Source organism: Lycium ferocissimum, chromosome 3, assembly GCF_029784015.1.
Source record: "Lycium ferocissimum isolate CSIRO_LF1 chromosome 3, AGI_CSIRO_Lferr_CH_V1, whole genome shotgun sequence".
Classification (NCBI taxonomy): domain Eukaryota; kingdom Viridiplantae; phylum Streptophyta; class Magnoliopsida; order Solanales; family Solanaceae; genus Lycium; species Lycium ferocissimum.
The window spans coordinates 1,786,351-1,807,003 of record NC_081344.1 but is presented as its reverse complement, the minus strand read 5'-3'; the positions used below and the strand labels follow the sequence as shown (position 1 = coordinate 1,807,003).

At 32.1% G+C, this 20,653-nt stretch overlaps 2 protein-coding genes across 2 annotated transcripts; both read right to left on the bottom strand.

The window, feature by feature from the left end:
* Positions 1 to 3,295: 3,295 nt before the first annotated feature.
* Positions 3,296 to 6,483, bottom strand: LOC132049189 (cytochrome P450 98A3-like). Its single transcript, XM_059439889.1, has 4 exons — positions 5,854 to 6,483; positions 4,870 to 5,267; positions 4,530 to 4,764; positions 3,296 to 3,951 (listed from the first exon to the last, which is right to left on the bottom strand). The coding sequence occupies exons 1-4, from the start codon at positions 6,338 to 6,340 to the stop codon at positions 3,551 to 3,553; spliced, it is 1,521 nt and encodes a 506-aa protein (XP_059295872.1). The 5' UTR covers positions 6,341 to 6,483; the 3' UTR covers positions 3,296 to 3,550.
* An 8,335-nt stretch (positions 6,484 to 14,818) lies between these two features.
* On the bottom strand, positions 14,819 to 20,110 carry LOC132049188 (cytochrome P450 98A2-like). The gene is made up of 4 exons (XM_059439888.1): positions 19,596 to 20,110; positions 16,814 to 17,211; positions 15,919 to 16,153; positions 14,819 to 15,487 (listed from the first exon to the last, which is right to left on the bottom strand). Exons 1-4 carry the CDS (start codon positions 20,080 to 20,082, stop codon positions 15,087 to 15,089), a joined length of 1,521 nt encoding a protein of 506 aa, XP_059295871.1. The 5' UTR covers positions 20,083 to 20,110; the 3' UTR covers positions 14,819 to 15,086.
* Between the last annotated feature and the right edge of the window lie 543 nt (positions 20,111 to 20,653).

Below are 20,653 nucleotides of genomic sequence, written 5' to 3'. Positions count from 1 at the left end.
ACATCCATGACCGTTGCTACAATCATTTCTCAGCCGTAAAACGGCATATCAATGCAATTGTTATTTTTATGAATGTGTGTTTGTGTATCCCAAAATATAATATCACTGTTCAAAACCAGAAAATATAAATCTCAATTTGCTGATGCATTTGATAGATAATATGATAAATACTTCGAAACTTATATAATGATAGTACTAAGTTGGTTTCAAAGAAAGTTAATTTGGCCAATTAATTAATCAACGTTTCCAGGAAAGGAATAAATGAGATGGATATATTTGACTCCTCTATTTTAGGCATAATGTCATGTATAGTTGTTCATGTTTACCTGTCCAGTTTTTCTTGAGCCGACGGTCTATCGAAAACAACCTTTCTACCTCCCAAGATAGGGGTAAGGTCTACATACACTTTACCCTCACCATGTGGGAATATACTGAGTATGTTATTGTTGTTGTTGTTGTTGTTGTTTACCTGTCCAGTTTGAAAAATCAAAAGTTAATTTACAATTTCATATATTTTGCCCTTATTATTAATTATTGGATTGAAAATTTCAAGGAATTCTTAATGTCCGCACAATATTTAAAGTAAGTTTTATTGATTTCAATCATTAGATGATTTAGTAATAATCAGGGGTGATACATTAAAATGTTACTCCCTCCAGATCAAAAAAAGAGTCCACTTAGCCTTTTTTTCTTAGATCAAAAAAAGAGTCCACTTAGCAAATCAAGAAAGAATTAATCTTGTTTTTTCATATTTGCCCCTATTAAGTATTATATGATTAAATCCCAATGTCTATTTAATTAGGGGTAGTTTAGTCAAATTACCTATTTTTGTCTAGCAGTTAATATTTTCTTAAGAAGTGTGCAAATGGCTAAGTCAACTCTTTTTTTAATTCGGAGAAAGTATTCTATTTTTCACTCTTTAATAGGCGTGTTATGTCAATAAATGACAAGTAAAAATGGACGGAGGGAGTACTTGGTTTCAAAGAAAGTTAGTTTGGCCAATTAATTAGTGAACGTTTCCACGAAAGCAATAAATGAGATAGAAAGATTTGACTCCCATATTTTAGGCATAATTTTTTATTTGAGTTGGTTTCAAGAAAGATTTGGCCAATTAAAATCAACGTTTCCAGGAAAGGAATAATTGAGATAGATAGATTTGACTCCTATAATTTTACGCATAATTTTTTATTTGAGTTGGTTTGGAGTTTGGACCTCCTTTATTTTAGGCCATAAACGTTGGAATTTTATCAAATATTCTATTATTTTCTTGAGTTGCTCTCAAACTCCTTAATGTTAGGCACTAAATATTATAATCTTATTCAACTTTCTATTTTCTTTATGAAGAAATAATTTAATTTTTTAAATTATAAAAGTCGATCAATATTTTGAGGATATTTTTTGTCGATCAACATCTTATCATTTTAACATTTGCACTTTTATAATATACTAGTCTCTATACTCATATATTGCATGAATTTCTCAAATCAAATATCATATAATTTGTACAAAGATAGTAAAATTTTAATCGCATTACTAAGGTATGATAATCAAATTGCAGTGTGATCTCTTCTAGTGATTAAATATTTTGATTATTAATATTCACTAGTATTAGTATCCGCACGATGCAGAGTCATTATTAAGTTAAATTATGGTTGTAATTTTATTTATTTGAACGCATCAGATCATATTGATAGCCTGTTTGGCCAAGCTTATTTTTCCCCAAAAGTACTTATTTTTTTTTTCAATAAGTGTTTATTTTTTAAAAAAAAGTGAGGCGTTTGGCCAAGCTTTGGGAGAAAATAAGTCTTTTAAAATGTGACGCAGTTTTTAAAAAAAAAAATAGCTTTTTGCCCAAAAGCACCTATGAAAAAAATACACGTGAAAGACTTTTTAAAAGCTTGGTCAAACATTAATTCTTTTCAAAAGTGCTTTTAAAATTAATTAATAAAACGCATAAACGTTTTTCGCTAAACTTTTTTTTTTTTTTTGAAAAGTACTTTTGAAAAAAAAAACACTTTTCAAAATAACTGATTTTAAAAGCTTGGCCAAACAGGCTATGAGTTAACAATATCTAACTAGCATCTTATTTTCCAATGCAATATATCTAATAACAAAATCTTCATTAAATTAAAGGAAACACATTTATAATACAATAACATTTCGATGAACTCCAAATATCATAATTAGGTACAAACAACTCCAAAGTATAACACGATGAAAATAAAAGAAAAGAAAAAGAATACACTATTATTCAAAGAGTGTTCGATAATCTCTCAAAATAAATTCGTGTATGTCATCTTACCAAATTATATCATATGTTTTAAATATTAGTTCTCTTTCCGTTCTTTGTATATCGTTATTACAGTAGCTATTATCTAATATTTTTTTAGTATTATTTATGGATAAATTAATTAGCCTCCCATTGATATCTATTATCCTCTTTATATATTCTTTTTCCTATTAAAATATCTTAATTAACTTTGTCCATTTAGTGTATCTATCACCCAAATGATCGATGTCTTAGTTTATCCTAAATTATAATTTTGAATAAGTCTAAAACCTAAACAGAGAAGTCCTTTGACGAACTTTTGTTATAAAACCTGTTTCTGTTGCTTCAATTTAATATTATTGTTCTAATATGTACAATTAGAATTAAAAACTTCTTTTTTATTTTGGACATAAAATTCTTCTATTTTATCTTAACCTTTGCTTATTCTTATATCCCGTTCAATATGAAATCATGAGATGAAATCGCATGTTCAAATGCCTACTAAATAAAAAAAATGAAGAAATTTGTGGTGCCATGCAAAGTTCCGAGGTAAACACCCTGAGAAGTTTTCGTCTGTTTTCACTTTCCAGGTCAGCTATTAAGTTGGCGTTTGGCCATGAAAACCAAATATTTTTCACTTTATTTGGTAGTTTGGAGTTGGAGTTGAAGATGGAGTTGTGTTTGGTTATAGTTTTTGCAAAATATATTTGGTTGTTTGAATGTATTGAAAGTGAAAACAAGTTTTTTGGTGTTGAAGTTGTATTTGGAATTTAATTTGTGCGCCAATCGTTGATTTCCAAATAAAGTGAAAACGTTTTCCGGAAAAAAGTGAAAAAATTTCATGGCCAAACGGGCCCTAAGTAAACATCTCTTCTTATTTCTGTTGTTAGCTTGCCCATGTGGAACATTGGAACAGGCAAAACTTAAGGTATATTCTTAAAAGAAAAAATGTTTTCAAGTTCAATTAGATTACTATACCAAAGAAAAAAAATGCGATCATATTGAAATTTCTCCAATACTTCAAAATAAAAAATAAAAACAAGGGATACATTTTATTCCAGAAAGATGTTACAACTTATAAGACAAGAAGGTAAAACAAACTTAATTAACCAAAAAAAAAAAAAACCAATGCAAAAATAAAAGATGTTACATATTACCACCAAGACTTATAATCTAGTGGTACTAATTGAAGATTGTATGTGTTTTGGATCTAATTGTCGTGTTGATTCGACATGTATGTAATAGTAAAACTTTAAAAAAAAAAAATATGATGCTGCATGTTCATTCGACATGTGTGTACAAGAGTAGTGGCAACCTAGGGGTTGGAACAACATGTAATGGAGTTTGCATGTAAGTGACCATACCAGGACTCTCCATCATATCAACATCTTCAACCTCAACCCCATTTGGCAGTGACCAAATAAAATGGTGCAACAAATGGGCTAACATAGACGTGACCAAATTAATTGCAAGTTTGGTTCCTGGACATGTACGTCTACCAGAACCAAATGGTAATAACCTATAGTCATGTCCCTTCATGTCAACATCCTCTTTCATGAATCTTTCTGGCCAAAATTGCAAAGGGTCTTTCCAAATTCTTGGATCACGACCTAAGGCCCATACATTAACATGCACAATTGAACCTTTTGGAATGTTGTAACCACCCACTTTAGCATTATTACCTGCATTGATGGAAGGAGCATGTAAGCGACAGGTTCAACTGAATGCAATATTTCAATGCGAATTACAAATATATAAGTCAAAAATCAAAATATGTAGCTACTTTCCAAGGAAATTGATTAGTTATCCCCTTTGGGACAAATGTTCAGTAAATTACCCTCTTTTTAAAGTCACTAGCAACTTATAGATTTTTTAGACCACGGCCTAAAGATTTCTTTGACCAAACTGAAAATCTTATGAGAAAATGTTATAAACTGCGGTCTAAAATTTTATAAGGTATAACAAACGACATTTTCCAATGTTGTACCTATAAGTTTGAGAAATGTATGAGTAAACATTAAATCTGAGTCTAAAGTTGTCCAAAAGGATAATTTTCTAATGACTATTTGCACATTTTTAAAAATAGGGACAAAATCTAAATGGGGACCTAGAAAAGGGGACATTTGCGTAAATCAACACTATAATTTCATAAAGTACTACATTTTGCACGCATAAATTCAACAATGTAATGTGAGTTCTAGTAAATATTCTTAAGGCTGAACTCATCAAATTAAAATTCTGAATTTGTCTCTAAACTCACCGGCCATGTGAGGCAGCATTAGGGGAGTTGGAGGGTGCAACCTTAGTGATTCTTTGACTACATATTGTAGATAGGAGAGGTTGGAGATATCCGATTCGTTTACAGTCCGATTCGATCCGATAGCCTGGTCTAACTCTTCTTGGACCTTTTGTTGAACTCTTGGATTCTTTACCAGTTCTGCCATAGCCCATTCAACAGTTATGGTTACTGTGTCCATCCCTGCTGCTATCATATCCTACACAAAATATAATTGATAAGAATTATTGATATGATTTTGCAATGCCAATACAAAGTTAAACTCTATTAAAATCCAATGTGTTGAAAAGATTAGCATACTTACCCAAAGAAGGCTAATAACAGTGTCATCACTAAGATCATACTCCTTCTGAAGAGTAAGCAAAGCATCAACAAAGTGCTGTTTGGTTTTCCCAGTTTTTGTACTAGCAAGTGTGTGTTCTTCCATCATAATTCTTGTAAATTTATCCAAATGCCTGTCTTGTGCCTCAAGATCTTCATTTTCATGTTTAAAGGCCCAACGTAACCATGGTACAAAGTCACCCAAATTTAGTCTTCCTGAAATCTTCATCCCATTTGTGACAATGGCTTTGAGTTCTTCACCTTGCTCATCAACTTCACCTTTTGAGTTCATAAATTTTTTACCAAATGTTAGCCTTGTTATGTTGTTGAATGCCACTGATCCCAAGTAGCTCCTAAGCATCAAGGTATTACTAACATTGTCTGAACACAAACACAGAAACAGATTTAGGATTTTAACTCTAAAGGATTAATAACCGCGCGCACCCAACCGCTTAAACTAAAAATAGCAGGCGGATGTATTATATATGTGTAATCCATGTATTATATGTGCATAACCGTGTATAATCAGTATACAATCTGTGTATACCGGCTAGAAAAGATAAACAGTGAATCCGGTCGGTTATTTATGTAAACATCCCTAAACTCTATGGGTTGAATATTTAACGTTTTTAAAATTAAGCTCATTATAGTTTTAGAATTATTATTTTGAATAGTATGTTTATTGCAATTTAATGAATTTTCACACATAAATTTATAGTTTATGTTCAAATCAAAGTATTGGTACAAATGAATCTGGTTTAAGGCTGCATCTGCCCCGGCACGTACACTTATTAAACTGACCCACGAGTTTGTGTACTAATGATGTATGATATATTTTTTCTACCATCAGGTAAAGTTGACCTATAACAATAGATTTCTGCATAACAAATTTAACACGATAATTGGAAAAAATAGCTGAAGTTCAATCCTTTTCGCCGGAAGAGTAAAAGTGAAAAAGCAAACTTACAAGGCTTATAAGAGTCTCTGAAAATGTTCTCAACCATGGCAGTAACTTCATCTTCTCTAATGGGCCTAAGAGCTTCAAGTCTCTTTGGAGTAAAAAGCTCAAGATTGCAAACCTTCCTTACTTTCACATAATGAGGCCCATAATCAGCCCAAATCAAATCCATCCCATTTTTACTCACATTTTCAAGAGGCTTAGTTCTAAACCTGTTTGCCAAATTTTGGTCATTATCTTTAAGAACTTCTTTTGCAAGTTCCGCATTATTCACCACCACATTTAGCTGTGACCCGACATAAAAAGAAAATATGGGCCCATAAATTTGGGCCCATTCAGCAAAGCACCGGAACCTCACCGGCTTTATGTCGAAGAGGTTTCCGATGACCGGCCATGGCCACGGTCCCGGTGGGAGCTTGGCCGTGAGCCGGTGGTAGAGTTTGTAACATAAGAATATGAGAAATATAGATATGGAGAGTACCAAAGGAAAAGCCATAATGGGAAATTAGTGTTGTGTGTGATGAAATGAGACAAGTAATGGCCCCTTTAAATACTATTTTTTCATTCCCTCAAAGACGAAAACGTCGTACTTTACCATATTTGAATTCTTTTGAGATTATGAAATATACACGGTTGACCTAAAAAAGATCATACTATTATAGCATGTTTATTTTTTGTAGACAGTATTAGGTAATTTATCTTGTTTTTAGGATTATAATCTAACTTTTTATACTACTTTACATGTAGATATTTCTTTAAGGGATCTGATAATTTAAAATCTATTTCATGATGTCGTTGTATATAACTCAAATTCAATCTTTTAAAATTTGAGCTTGATAAATGTTATGGAAGAGGCAGTAGTAATATCATAATTTGTGTGATCAAATCATATTCATATGGTTGTGTTCGTTGGTGGCATCAATATTTTGATTAAAATACTTTAAAATATAAAAAAGCATACGTAGTTGTATACGTGATAAAATGTAGCTTGACACATGGCATGACGAGAAAGGAACACATGGCATTTGAAGGTGAAACGCTGCTTAGTCGTTTAACTTGGTCAGAATGAGATGCCCCGGTTAACCCCAGAGCAAACTTGCCAAGTCAACTATTTCAGATCATTAATTGAATATAAACGTTGTGTGACCGGTCCCGGTTCGAAGCAAACGTTACAATTTAGAATTAAAACAACATTTATTGTCTGTTATTGTTCATTATTAGAATTTAATCACAGCTTAAGTGCTGATGTATTTGTACTATAAAAGGAGCTCGAATGCCTCTCAAAAGGATCATCGAATGACATCAACTTACACACATTCATACTATCCAAATTTTAGCAATAAGTTTATTTTATCATTCTTTTGTACCAGGATACCATTATTTTAGCAAGGCGGAAGCAAACAGCTGTTCCACCGGAGGAAAACATATCAAGTGATTCTCTTCAAGGATCAACAAAACCCAGGCTTATTTAATTCATTATTGCTTTTCAATACTTTACTAATTTATTTATTCAATTTCTCTAGTCATTATTGGCTTTATTATTCATTGTTTATAACAAATCAATTCACGTATTCTTTATATCTCAAATAAATTTAACTGCCCTCTTTTTGAAGATAAACAGTAGGCAAAGTGACTCCATAGCTAATATATACATAAATATAATTGTATCTACAATAATGTAATTTTGCAAAGAAGGAGATGTATATAAACTGTATATTGATCATTCCATATTGACCTTATCCAAGGATTGCGTTATTTCGTTGATTCATAAATTCATTTGACAAATTAATAAATTATAACTTGCGGCATGACCAAGTTGACTCTTCAAATGGTTTGACAGTAATAAATTAGTACTCCATGCCTTTCTATCTACAATAATGGCATTTTTTTTTTATAATTTTAATTGTGTTAAAACATCATAAATATTAAATGATATTCTCTAGCTAGATTACAATACATTCAAATTCTAGTCATACGCACTCTTGTTTTGGACATTTATTAAACTTTCGTACTGTACGATTTGAGTATTTTCAATAGGCTGAAGCTAAGGCCTATTGTCGAGAGTAATTCCCTAAATGGTCACCCAAATTTTGAGAATTACCTTTTAAAATCAGTATTGTTTCTTTTAGGACCACAAAATCATTCAACTTGTATCACCATTTTCCTCAAAAAATACAAAACACTACAAAAGCATTATCTCTCCTACTTGGCATGTCATGTCATATTAATTTAATTTTATTTTATTAATAAACATATTTAACTCATATTCATCAAACCCATTTAACCCAACCCATATCTTATACCCGACAAAAAATGACCCCATTAAAAAGTAGCAAAGGGATGGGTGACATATGTGAAATAATAGTAGTAATTTAATTTTTATAGTGCCTGAAAAATGAGGAAGTGCTAGCTATATATTTGGGTTCTCAATCTTCAGTCATGAAAGATTATGCAGATTATGCAGCAGAGTCTAACATGTAATTGCCTATCAAGTAGCCCAGGTTGATTACACAGAATCACTTGCTCGCTAAGTTTTTGAAAAAGCTCACGAACCACACCAAGCTAAGTATCCCTGGTTGATATTGTTATAACAAGGTTCAAAGTTGCACAGTTCTGGGTGAAGATCGATTGAGAACCCTATATAACTAGCACATCTTCATTTTTTAAGGCACTATAGAAATTAAACTAATTATTTTACATGTGTCACCTTAATATTAACTTAAATCGGAAAAAATAAGCTAGAGCTAAAGTTCGTTTCTATGCTGATTTTTAACCAATCATTTTTTATCTAGTATAAGATATGTGTTGAGTTAAATGAGTTTGATGAATATCAGTTAAATAAGTATTAATTAAAAAATTGGGCTTCAATATGATATGGCATACCAAGTAGGAGAGAATGCGGCTTTTGAGATATTTTGTATATTTTTTGAGAAAAATAGTGATAGTTGAATGACTTTGTTATTCAAAAAGAAAACAAAGTGTTTTTGAGAGGTAATTCTCAAAACTTGAATGATCATCTAGAGAATTAACTCCAATGTCAAAGATCATTAATTTGTTGAACTCAGAGGAAGAAATACTCAACTGAAATTTAAAATACATTATGAGTCGAAATATTCAACTAAAGTGACTACTGTGATCCAGCTACTACTATAGTTAGCTTGCTTCTGCATTAGATGACGACATCGTAGGGAAAATAAGCTAGATGACAAATAAGCTACCCTTATCTTAATTACATTAGATGTTTAATATTTTTGACTAAAACAATAAAAAATTACATTATCTCAAATGTTTAAGACATTGACACATCACACATGTTGTCGATTCCCAACCCGGAAGGAGAAAGAAGGTTGCAGCACATTAATTATCAGCGTAAAATGTGTTTAAGCGGATACAAATAATGAATGAGGTTTAGATCGATAGCGCTTGCTTTGGTCAAGCTTATTTTTCTTTAAAAGTGTTTATTTTAAAAAAAGCGAGTTATTTGGCTAAGCTTTTGAGGAGTAGCAGAAACAATTTTTCAAAAGCTAAAAAAAATAGTTTTTCCCTAGAAGCACTTTTTAAAAGCTTGATCAAACGCTAATTGCTGCTCAAAAGTGCTTTTTAAATTAATTAGCCAAACACAAATGACTTCTCACAACAAATATTTTTTTTAAAAATACTTTTCAAAAAAAGTAACTTTCAAAATAAGATGATTTTAGAAGCTTGGCCGAACAGGCTGTGAGATGGAAGTACAAGAAAAAATATACAAGAAAAAATATATGTGGCAACAAAAAATTTTTTGTTACCATAGATTGATTATTGTTGCAAAAAGTACTTTTGGCAACAAAAAAAAAATTTTTGTTGCATGAACTTTTCCCGACGGCTGTTATTGCAACAACATGCAACAACTTTTTTTTTTTTTGTTTGGTTGCCAAAAGTACTTTTTGCAACAATGATCTATACTATGGCACCAAAATTAAATTCTTTGGTAACAAAAATATCATTTGCCAATAGTAAAACTAAGTTGTTACCAATATAAAACTTTTTATTGTGATATCTATACTTTCTTGTAGTGTGGGCTTAAACAAAATGATATGGATAGTGATGATTCATGTATCGAACTGTAACTGGTTACAAATTGAAGCGACATTGCCCATTATTCTTGTCGTTCTCATATATACACTATAAGTAGGCGTTTGGTCATAGAAACCAACAACTTTTTCACTTTTTTTGGAATTTTGTTGTTAGAGTTGGAGTTGGGGTTGTATTTGGCCATAGTTTTTGAAATTGTATTTTTTTTGTTGAAATGTACTTGTTTTGGTTGTGAAAAAAGTGACAAGTTTTTCTTGTTTTTCAAATTTCAAATACAACTTCAAGTTATATTTGAAATTTTCATGGCCAAACACTGATTCCGAAAAAAAGTGAAAAAAATTTCCGAAAAGAAGTGAATAATTCTTATGGCCAAACGGTTTCTAAGTAAGATCTTCAGACATTTTTGAAAGTAAAATGAGCTTTCAAACTAGATAGTCACCTTGAAATAATCATGACATAACAAAATCCTGGCATATATGAAAAATGTCAACCTTTAAATGGTCAAACGTATGTAATTTTAGGATAGCGTGATCAAAGCTAGCTCATGGCGTCTCCGCGTCCTTACTATTAATAGTAAAAATAAAGTTCTCGTGTTTAAAAGAAATTTACTAGTCTTAATAGAGATAATAGTCAAAATACCCCCCAACGTTTGACCAAAATGCCAACTACACACCTAACCTTTGCGTTGGTCCTATTACCCCCCTGACAAATTTTTTCGCATTAAAATGCCTTTTTTGACAAGACGGTCAATATGACAACCCCCAATTATTAACAGGTGCTTGTCCACACGCGCCTGGCCCACGTGCCACATCTTTAATTTCTCCTCATTTTTTATTAATTTCCCCCCTTCCTCCATCCATCTACTCTTCTTCAAAAAAAAAAAAAAAAAAATCTCTCAATTTTTCACACTCCATTTTCAGTATGAGGATCCAAAAACCCATACCCCATTCTCCTTCATCTTCATCAACATCATCATCATCATCATCATCTTCATTAGGAGTTGAAAAAAAAAATCACACCAACTTCCTCAAATTTGATCCAAAAAAACCCAAATGTGAAAGGAAGCTTCCTAACACCAAATAGAACAAAGTTCATCCATTAATTTGATCAAACAATCAAGAATTTAAAGAAACCCACTTGGTGTTCTTCATAGCTTTCTCCAAATTCCTAGCAATGGAGTTTAATTTTCTCCCCAAATCAACTCAAAGAATTAGTGCTTAAACAACTCCAACCAAGCAACAAGTAGCAACTCCAAACAAGCAACTTTCAATCGATTTTCTTTAACAAGATTAGATTTTCAACCTTTTTTTTTTTTTTTTCCGCATTTTCGTTTTTTTTTTTTCTTGATTTTTTTTTTGAATTTGATTTGGGAAAAAACCCAAATGTGAAAGGAAGCTTCTTAACACCAAGTAGAACAAAGTTCATCCATTAATTTGATCAAACAATCAAGAATTTAAAGAAACCCACTTGGTGTTCTTCATAGCTTTCTCTAAATTTCTAGCAATGGAGTTTAATTTTCTCCCCAAATCAACTCAAAGAATTAGTGCTTAAACAACTCCAACCAAGCAACAAGTAGCAACTCCAAACAAGCAACTTTCAATCAGATTTTCTTTAACAAGATTAGATTTTCAACTTTTTTTTTCTTCCGCATTTTCGTTTTTTTTTTTTCTTGATTTTTTTTTTTTGAATTTGATTTGGGAAAACAGTGATTATAAGAATAATCACTATTCTAGCTCTAAATTTATAATGGGTATTATTTGGCAAAAAGAATGGAGATGGGTATTAAATTGGATGAAGAAGAAGATGAAGTAGCTTAAAAATGGAGGGAATTTAAATTTATCTATGTGGCATCTACGTGGCAGTCCATTTGGCTCTCCAAAACACGTCGGATGCTCGTTTTTAAAAGGCTATAACGCGCGCCGAGCGGTACTCACGCTCTTGTCCACATCAGCAAAAAAGGGGCATTTTAATACTGAAAAAATTTGTCCAGGGGGGTAATAGGACCAACGCAAAGGTTAGGTGTGTAGTTGACATTTTGGTCAAACGTTGGGGGGTATTTTGACTATTATCTCAGTCTTAATAACTTGCACCACGATAGAAGATCCACTATGATTGAAATATTATCTATTTTGAAAACTCGAATACCGAATTATTATCATATTATCACACCCTTCTGAGATGCTTCTTTCAATTTTTATATATATATATATATATATATATATATATATATATATATATATATATATATATATATATAACGGTTAAATATAGTAGTAAAAATCTTTGTGATAAATGTTTAAGTTTGTATGATCTAAATTTTCCTTTTTAGAGATGAGAAATTATCGTTGTTGTTGATCTTTCAGAGAAAATTTAAAGCTTCATAATGAAAAGAAATTGCATTTATGACAAGATAAAAATTAAAATGGAACAATAACCAAAAATATGGCCTACTAGTCAATAAAATGAATTGAGAATCATGAGGTTTTAGGTTCAAATTCTAATGAAGACAAAAACATAAGCATTAAGGTTATTTCTTCCCATCTGTCCAAGTTTTGACAAAAACAGCTAATCAATATATATGCTGGTGCTTGGTAGCAGATACCATGTGAAATATAGTCGAGGTGCACACAAATTAGATCAAACACCACATGCATGTTATCATAAAAAGGTTAAATTAGTGCCGTTTACCTTTCTAGAATCTTTAATGGGGTCATTTCCACGCTTGGCCCTCAAGACAAATAACTTTTTCGCCGGCATAAATTTATATTTTTGCATCAAAATATCTCACAAGTTATGCCACACGCCCTTAAAGAACTTAGGCCCCTTTAGGCATAAGTTCGATTTTGGAAGGGAAAATTAAAGAGGATCTTAAAGAAACCACTACATTTTGAAGCTATTTACTAAGCGTAGCTAATGTTTGGATATTTACAATTCATAGCTAAAGTAATCAACTGTATTCATTTGCGCAACGAATACGCCTTGTATCAATGAATACATGGGTGTATACAAGGATACACACAAAAAAAAAAAAAAAGGTGGGGGTGGGGGGGCGGGGGGGATGTATACAAGGGTACATGACCACAAAAATACAGTCAAACAAAGATACACCCATAACAATACAGTCAAAACGAGGATACAAACAACAAAATATATCCCATACATAAAAAAAAAAAAATACATACATGGTACAGTCAAGGTGAAATACATAAATACAGGGGTGTATACAAGGATACAAACAACAAAATTCCTCTCTCGAAATACAGAAATACAAGTAAAATACTCAATTTAATTCTCAATTTGCACAAAGCAGAGCAGAATTACTTTTTTTGCTTTGCTTCACTCTTGCTTTGATTCTGTTCATTTGTTTCTTCATCGGCTAGGGTTTTACAGCAACAACATTCTACCAAAGAGAGTTAGAACATGACAGTGTTTGGACTGTGGATCGACGTTAAGAGTTTGTCACGTTTTTGTTGTTGCAGTGGATCAACAGTCGACCGCGTAATTGTGAACCCTCTCTGTTTTCCGGCGTTGTACATAATCCAAAATGTAGCTACATATTGTAATTTTGTAAAACTATAACTGTGAATGATGAATACAACGGATATGTTAGTTACATCATGTAATTTTTCCACAATTAATTTGGAGGACAAAAATTAAGGCAAACTTACAGATATAACTACCTTCTATGACGATCTTACCATTAGTAGCTACCATTTTTCAAATTACAATTCATAGCTTACTTTTAAGCAAAAGTTGTGTGTATCGCGTGTATTCGGGCGAGACTCTCCCCTTGCTCGCCAGGTTCGAACCCAAAATGACAACATTACTTTTCTTACATATTTTTCCTAGCTTCTTCTTGAACTTTATTTGAATGTATGTCATATGTATTTGGCTCATATGTCTTGTATCCCATAGGTATTTGAGCTTCTCGTCTTCTGAATGTACTTCTGAGACAAGACACTCAAGCCAAATACATATGACGAAATACACTCAGGCCAAATATATATAGATACAAATATGAGCCAAATACATATGGCGAAATACACTCAAATACAACGAGAAGAAGCTAGGGAAAATATGTAAGAAAAGAAATGTTGGTGGCTGGGTTCAAACCTGGGCGAGCAGGGTGAGAGCCTCGCCCAATAACCATTTCAGCCACTCCAACTTTATGTAATTTGGATATAGCTACGAATGGTAATTTACAAAATTATTGTAGCTACTAAATATAAATAAATTAAAAAGTAGTTATTATCAATAATTACCTCTTAAAAGAAGTTACACCAAGTAAAAGTTTCAAAAATGAAAGACCAGCCCATTTCAAGGGCAAAAACTAAAGACCAGTCCATTTGAAGGGAAAACTGTGCAATTTCCTCTCTTTAATGCAACATTAAATGAGCCAAAAATAGGTGATTTGTAAAGTTTAGGAATTGGCCTAATTGGTCTTTGAATGCTGCGGAGCGGATTACCCCATGACCTAGCCTTGACCTCCATCTTTCATCAAATGACATATATTTGACCATTCAATTGTTGACATTGTATAATACGTAAGAAAAATGAAGAAATTTGTTGTGCCATGCTAAGTCCGAGGTGAATATCTAATTTCAAAATTTAAGATGTTATTTTACATGCTCTAGTACTTCTATGGCTATTTTAATCTTTATTATTTACTTATATATATCGGTTCGAGATGAGTTTACATTGAGAAATTTTCGTCTCTTTGCACTTTTCAAGGTCAGCTATTAAGTAAAAATCTCTTTTTATTTCTTTTGTTAGTTTTCCCATATGGAGCATTGGAACAGGCTAAACTTAAGGTACATTGTTAAATGAAAAAAATGTTTTCAAGTTCAATTAGATTATTATACAAAATAATAAAATATATCGAGAACATATTGAAACTTCTATAGTACTTCAAAATTAAAAAAAATTAATGGATACATTTTATTTCAGAAGGATGTTACGACTTCATAAGACTTGAAAGTAAAACACACTTAATTAACCAACAACAACAACAACAACCAAAAAAAAAAAAAAAAAGATTTTACATATTACCACCGAGACTTACAATCTGGTGGTATTGATAGAAGGTTGTGTGAGTTTTGGATTTGATCTTCCTGCTGATTCGATATGTGTGTCATGGTAAAACTTTAAAATAAATAAATGATGTTACATGTTCATTCAACATGTGTGTACAAGTGTAGAGGCAACCGAGGAGTAGGAACAACATGTAATGGAGTTTGCATGTAAGTGACGGTACCAGGACTCTCCATCATATCAACATCTTCAACCTCGACACCTGAAGGCAATGACCAAACAAAATGGTGCAACAAGTGGGCTAACATAGACGTGACCAAATTAATTGCAAGGTTCGTCCCTGGACATGTACGTCTACCAGAACCGAATGGTAATAACCTATAGTCATGCCCCTTCATGTCAACATCCTCTTTCATGAATCTTTCTGGCCAAAATTGTAAAGGGTCTTTCCAAATTCTAGGTTCACGACCTAAGGCCCATACATTAACATGTACAACTGAACCTTTTGGAATGTTGTAACCACCCACTTTAGCATTGTTACCTGCAATGACAGATAGAGCATGTAAGAAACGGGTCTAACTGAACTCAATTCAACCCGAATTTTATATATATATATATATATATATATATATCTGTGTGTGTGTGAAAATTTTAAAGGTATAACAAACGTTAGACGACAATTTCTAATGTTTTACCTGTAAGGTTGTGAAATATATGAGTAAACATTAGAATTGAGTATAATGTTGTTCAGAAGGTTAATTTTTGTAATGACTATATTTCCATAATTTTTTAAGATAGGGACAAAATCTAAATGGGGACATTAAAAGAGGATATTTGCTTAAGTCAACACTACAATTTAAAAAAGAATTTCATTTTGAACCCATAAATTCAACAATGTAATGTGAGTCTAGTAAAAAAAATCTTAAGGCTGAACTCATCAAATTAAAATTTTGAATTCGTCTCTAAACTCACCGGCCATGTGAGGCAGCATTAGGGGAGTTGGAGGGTGCAACCTTAGCGATTCTTTGACTACATATTGTAGATAGGAGAGTTTGGAGATATCTGTTTCATTTACAATCCGATCCGACCCGATAACCCGGTCTAGCTCCTCTTGGACCTTTTGTTGAACTCTTGGATTCTTTACCAATTCTGCCATAGCCCATTCAACAGTAATGGCTATTGTGTCCATCCCTGCTGTTATCATATCCTACACAAATTATAATTGAAAATAAATTAATGATTTGGTCTTGTAATGGCAATACAAAGATCAACTTGAAATGATATTGTTTATTTATCTTACGGTTATATAGAATATTGAAACCTATGCGAAAACAAAAACACTTTACTTTCTCATCACTTATTTAGAGAAAGTAAAGGTGAAATGCACATATATATTTTTTATAAGTAAAAGACGTGTTGTGTCGATGCCCAAATCAGATAGGGGCTGATGTAGAGGGTCAAGTCTGAGTTTGGATAAACCACAATAGCTATGACTTGTACTTCATATATGTCATAAAAGTTCACTACATTAAAAAAGAGTATATAGAATCACGAACTAGAACCCATAAAGTTCAAATTCTTCATCCGCCTCAGGGATCAACTGAACCTTTGCTGTTATATTAATATGGACTTAGTTCAACTTACCGTGTAGATACAATTTATACTATATCAAAATATTTTAACACGTAATAACATGTTATCTGCTTATTTATGTGTAATTGAGGTTATTAGTTTCACTTATTATAGACAATTACTTATAGTTAAATTTAATTAGGTCACTTGAAAGCACAAATAACTTTTTACGCCGTTAGTATATGAAAATTAAACTCTATTAAAATCCAATATAAAAAAACACTAGTATACGTACCCAAAGAAGGCCAATAACAGTGTCATCACTAAGATCATACTCCTTCTGAAGGGTAAGCAAAGCATCAACAAAGTGTTGTTTAGTTTCTCCAGTTTTCTTCCTAGCAAGTGTGTGTTCTTCCATTATAATTCTTGTAAATTTATCCAAACGCCTGTCTTGTACCTCAAGAGCATTATTATCATCTTTAAAAACCCAACGTAGCCATGGCACAAATTCTCCCAAATTAAACTTTCCCGCAATTTTAATCCCATTGGTTACAATGGCTTTGAGCTCTTCACCTTGCTCTTCAACTTCACCTTGTGAATTCACAAATCTCTTACCAAATGTTAGCCTTGTTACGTTGTTGAATGCTACTGATCCCAAATAGCTCCTTAGCATCAAGATTTTACTGACATTGCCTGCAGATATGGACATAGACGGATTCAGGATTTAAACTACACTACATTCAAGAAAAATGCTTATATAACCACTTAAAATAAAAATAGCTAGCAGATGTATAATATATGTATAATCCATTAAAATATGTGCATAACCGTGTATGATCTACATATACTGGCTAAAAAAAGTAAACAATGAATCTGTCCGTCTATTTGTGTGAAATTGGCCTACAACAATAGGTAAAATTTGCATAACAAGATTGATATGGTAAACAAAAATAGAATGATATTGCTATAACCTCCCTTAATTGCACTAATAATGTAAATATTCTGTACGTCTCAAGTATATACTATTCGAGTTCGTGATCTTGCCAGATCTCCATTTAAAAATATTCAGTAAACCTGTATATGTACTACTTTTTTTGGTGCTGAAAGCTATACATGTACTTTAATACGATTAAAACTTCCACTTTCTAAACATAGTATCATAAAATATTAACCAAGGTATGATAAACAAATGCTTCTCTTCGAGTAATTAAATATACTTTGACTATTATATTCATTATTGTATTGCTTCCATATTGGGATTAGCTACCCATTTTTTTTTAATAATAATAATAAAAAAAAAAAAGCGTGTGCTATGGGGTCCAAATCTGTCTCCTATTGATTGGAATAAGAAAAAGACTTTCCTGTGAATTGTAGTGCTTATACAGTTGAAGGACTTTAATCACGCTAATTTTGGATATTATTTGAACCAGTACTTGATTAAAGAAATGATAGTGATTAATGCTCCTATCCTATCTTGGCCAGTGTTGACTCAGTCGAGTATTCACTCTTAACCTATTAACTACGTAAAAAAGAAGAAAGAAATAAAATCTAAAACTGCACCATATCGTTAAACGGCCGAAATACAAGTAGTGCCTAATTTTGAAATTGCCTTTTACGTCATATTCATAGTAGATAAAAATTTACAAGTTCATTCACCACATAATAAATTCAAATATGAGGAGTCTGAACTTTAATATATCTGAAATGCAGGTATATATAGCTGAAGTTTAGTTATTTTTGTCTGAATTTCAAGCATATGTGGTTGACACCGCGCATATTTGTTTGAACTTCAGCAAGTTGTGGTTGCATTCAGTTATTTTTGTCAGAACTTCATACATTTTTATTTTAAGTTCATACATATATAGTTGAAGTTAGGGGTGTACAACGTAAACCGACAAACTGCACCAACCCGATAAACCGAGTTAAACCGAGAAAAAAAAAATTCGACTAGTGATTTGGTTTGACTTGATTAGGTGTTGGAAAAAAAAATGGACCATAATTGGTTTGGTTTGGTTTTAGCTAAAAAAAGTCAAACCGAACTAAACCAACCCAACATTACATGTATTCAATTTTTAAAATATTTTATACATAAAAATATTTATTTGTAATGTAATTTATAAATATTTCTTAACTTTTTTCGTAGTTTTTTTTATCTATTATCATGTTATTCAAGCTTGTACTTAGAATTTTGACTGTCAATAAGTTTTATATGCTATGAATGTTAGTAACTCAAATAAGTCCAAACCAAAACTAACTCAACACTAATGATAACAAAAGAAATTCAATTCCCCCTAAGAATGACAATAATGTTGGATATCTATTCTTTAGTCTTATATAATTGGTTTAGAGAGTGAAAATACATAACTTAAGTTCTTTTTCTTTGTCATATAACTAATACTTGTTAGCCGTACTTATTTTAGCATGACTTAGTATTTTTAGATTATGGTTATTTTCTTTATGGCTTATTAATTAGCAATATTTGTTTTAACCGATTTTATTATCTTTTGTTGAATATTTTAATACAATGTCATCACTCTTCTCACATTTTGTGTTATTTTCTTAAGAAATGCCTTAATTATATAGTTGTATCTTACTAGGTCTAAAGAAATATTTGAAGTAAAAGTGTATATGTTTTGTATCAAGACTATTCCGGGAAAAAAAATAAAAAAACCCGAGAAAACCGAATAAACAAAGAAAATCCAACTTTTATGGTTTGGTTTGGTGTATAAATTTTAAAACCCGACGCAATTGGTTTGGTTTGATGTTTAAAAAATCCAAACCAACCCAGTCCATGCACACCCGTAGCTGAAGTTAAACCATACCTAAACTTCAGCTAGAAAGCCTGAACTTTAGTCATATGCAGCTTTAGACATTTTTATCTAAAGTTGGCCTTTGTCGCCACAAATAGTTGTTCCAAAATAGACAGAGATACAAAACAATTTTAATAGTGGATACATATTAAATAGCAATGTCCAAATGGAATATCCGTCCAACACGAAGTAATCAATGAGAAACCGCACAAGATTTACCCTCAAAAACATAAAACAGTTAAGAGTAAAAGTGAAAAGCAAACTTACAAGACTTAGTAGAGTCTCTGAAAATGTTCTCAACCATGGCAGTAACTTCATCTTCTCTAATAGGTCTAAGAGCTTCAAGTCTTTTTGGAGTAAAAAGCTCAAGATTACAAACCTTCCTTACTTTCACATAATGAGGTCCATAATCTGCCCAAATTAAATCCATCCCATTTTTACTTACATTTTCAAGAGGCTTAGTTCTAAACCTGCTGGCCAAATGTTGGTCATTGTCTTTAAGAACTTCTTTCGCAAGTTCCGCATTATTCACCACCACATTTAGCTGTGATCCAACGTAAAAAGAAAAGATGGGCCCATAAATTTGGGCCCATTCGGCGAAGCACCGGAACCTCACCGGCTTTATGTCGAAGAGGTTTCCGATGAGCGGCCACGGCCAAGGCCCTGGCGGCAGCTTGGACGTGAGCAGGTGGTAGAGCTTGTAACATAAGAATATGAGAAATATAGATACGGAGAGTACTAAAGGAAGAGCCATAATGGGAAATTAATGTTGTGTATGATCAAAGAAGGCAAGCTATGGTCCCTTTAAATACTATTTTTTTCAGCCCCTCAAAGAAGAAAAAGTCGTACTTTACGATTTTCAAATTCGATTAAAATCAAGATATACACACGCTCTGTGTGTAAAGAAAATTTGTACTATAGTTTATTTATTATAACAAGTAACTTAACTTATTTTTAAGATTATAATTAATCTCACTTTTAGGGAGGCTTTCTATAAATACACTTTTAATTAACTTTCTTACATTGATCATGTGCATAACTTAAGCTCATCATTTTAAGGCTGAAGTGCTAAAAACACTCTAAACTTGGCACGATTTATTACTTTAGTCTCCGAACTATTGCCAGACTTAAAAACACCTCTAAGCTTGGCTAACTGAATTTAAATACACCCCCGAGTTGACACATGGCACAACAAGTGTGCCCAAACTCCTACACGCGCGTGAGGAAGCTCCACATCAGCTTCAAACAGTAAAAAATCCCAATTTTTACATTTCCCTTTAATTGTTTTTCCTATTCCAACATCTAAATCATCCCCTTCCTCCGTT

Excerpts from the sequence above, each read along its gene's own strand:
- LOC132049189 (XM_059439889.1), bottom strand. The coding sequence starts at position 6,340 with ATGGCTTTTCCTTTGGTACTCTCCATATCTATATTTCTCATATTCTTA. Across the intron at positions 5,268-5,853 it reads CAGAGACTCTTATAAGCCTT|ACAATGTTAGTAATACCTTG; the intron begins GTAAGTTTGCTT and ends GTTTGTGTTCAG. Across the intron at positions 3,952-4,529 it reads AATGCTGCCTCACATGGCCG|GTAATAATGCTAAAGTGGGT; the intron begins GTGAGTTTAGAG and ends CCATCAATGCAG.
- LOC132049188 (XM_059439888.1), bottom strand. The coding sequence starts at position 20,082 with ATGGCTCTTCCTTTAGTACTCTCCGTATCTATATTTCTCATATTCTTA. Across the intron at positions 17,212-19,595 it reads CAGAGACTCTACTAAGTCTT|GCAATGTCAGTAAAATCTTG; the intron begins GTAAGTTTGCTT and ends CCATATCTGCAG. Across the intron at positions 16,154-16,813 it reads CTGTTATTGGCCTTCTTTGG|GATATGATAACAGCAGGGAT; the intron begins GTACGTATACTA and ends TAATTTGTGTAG.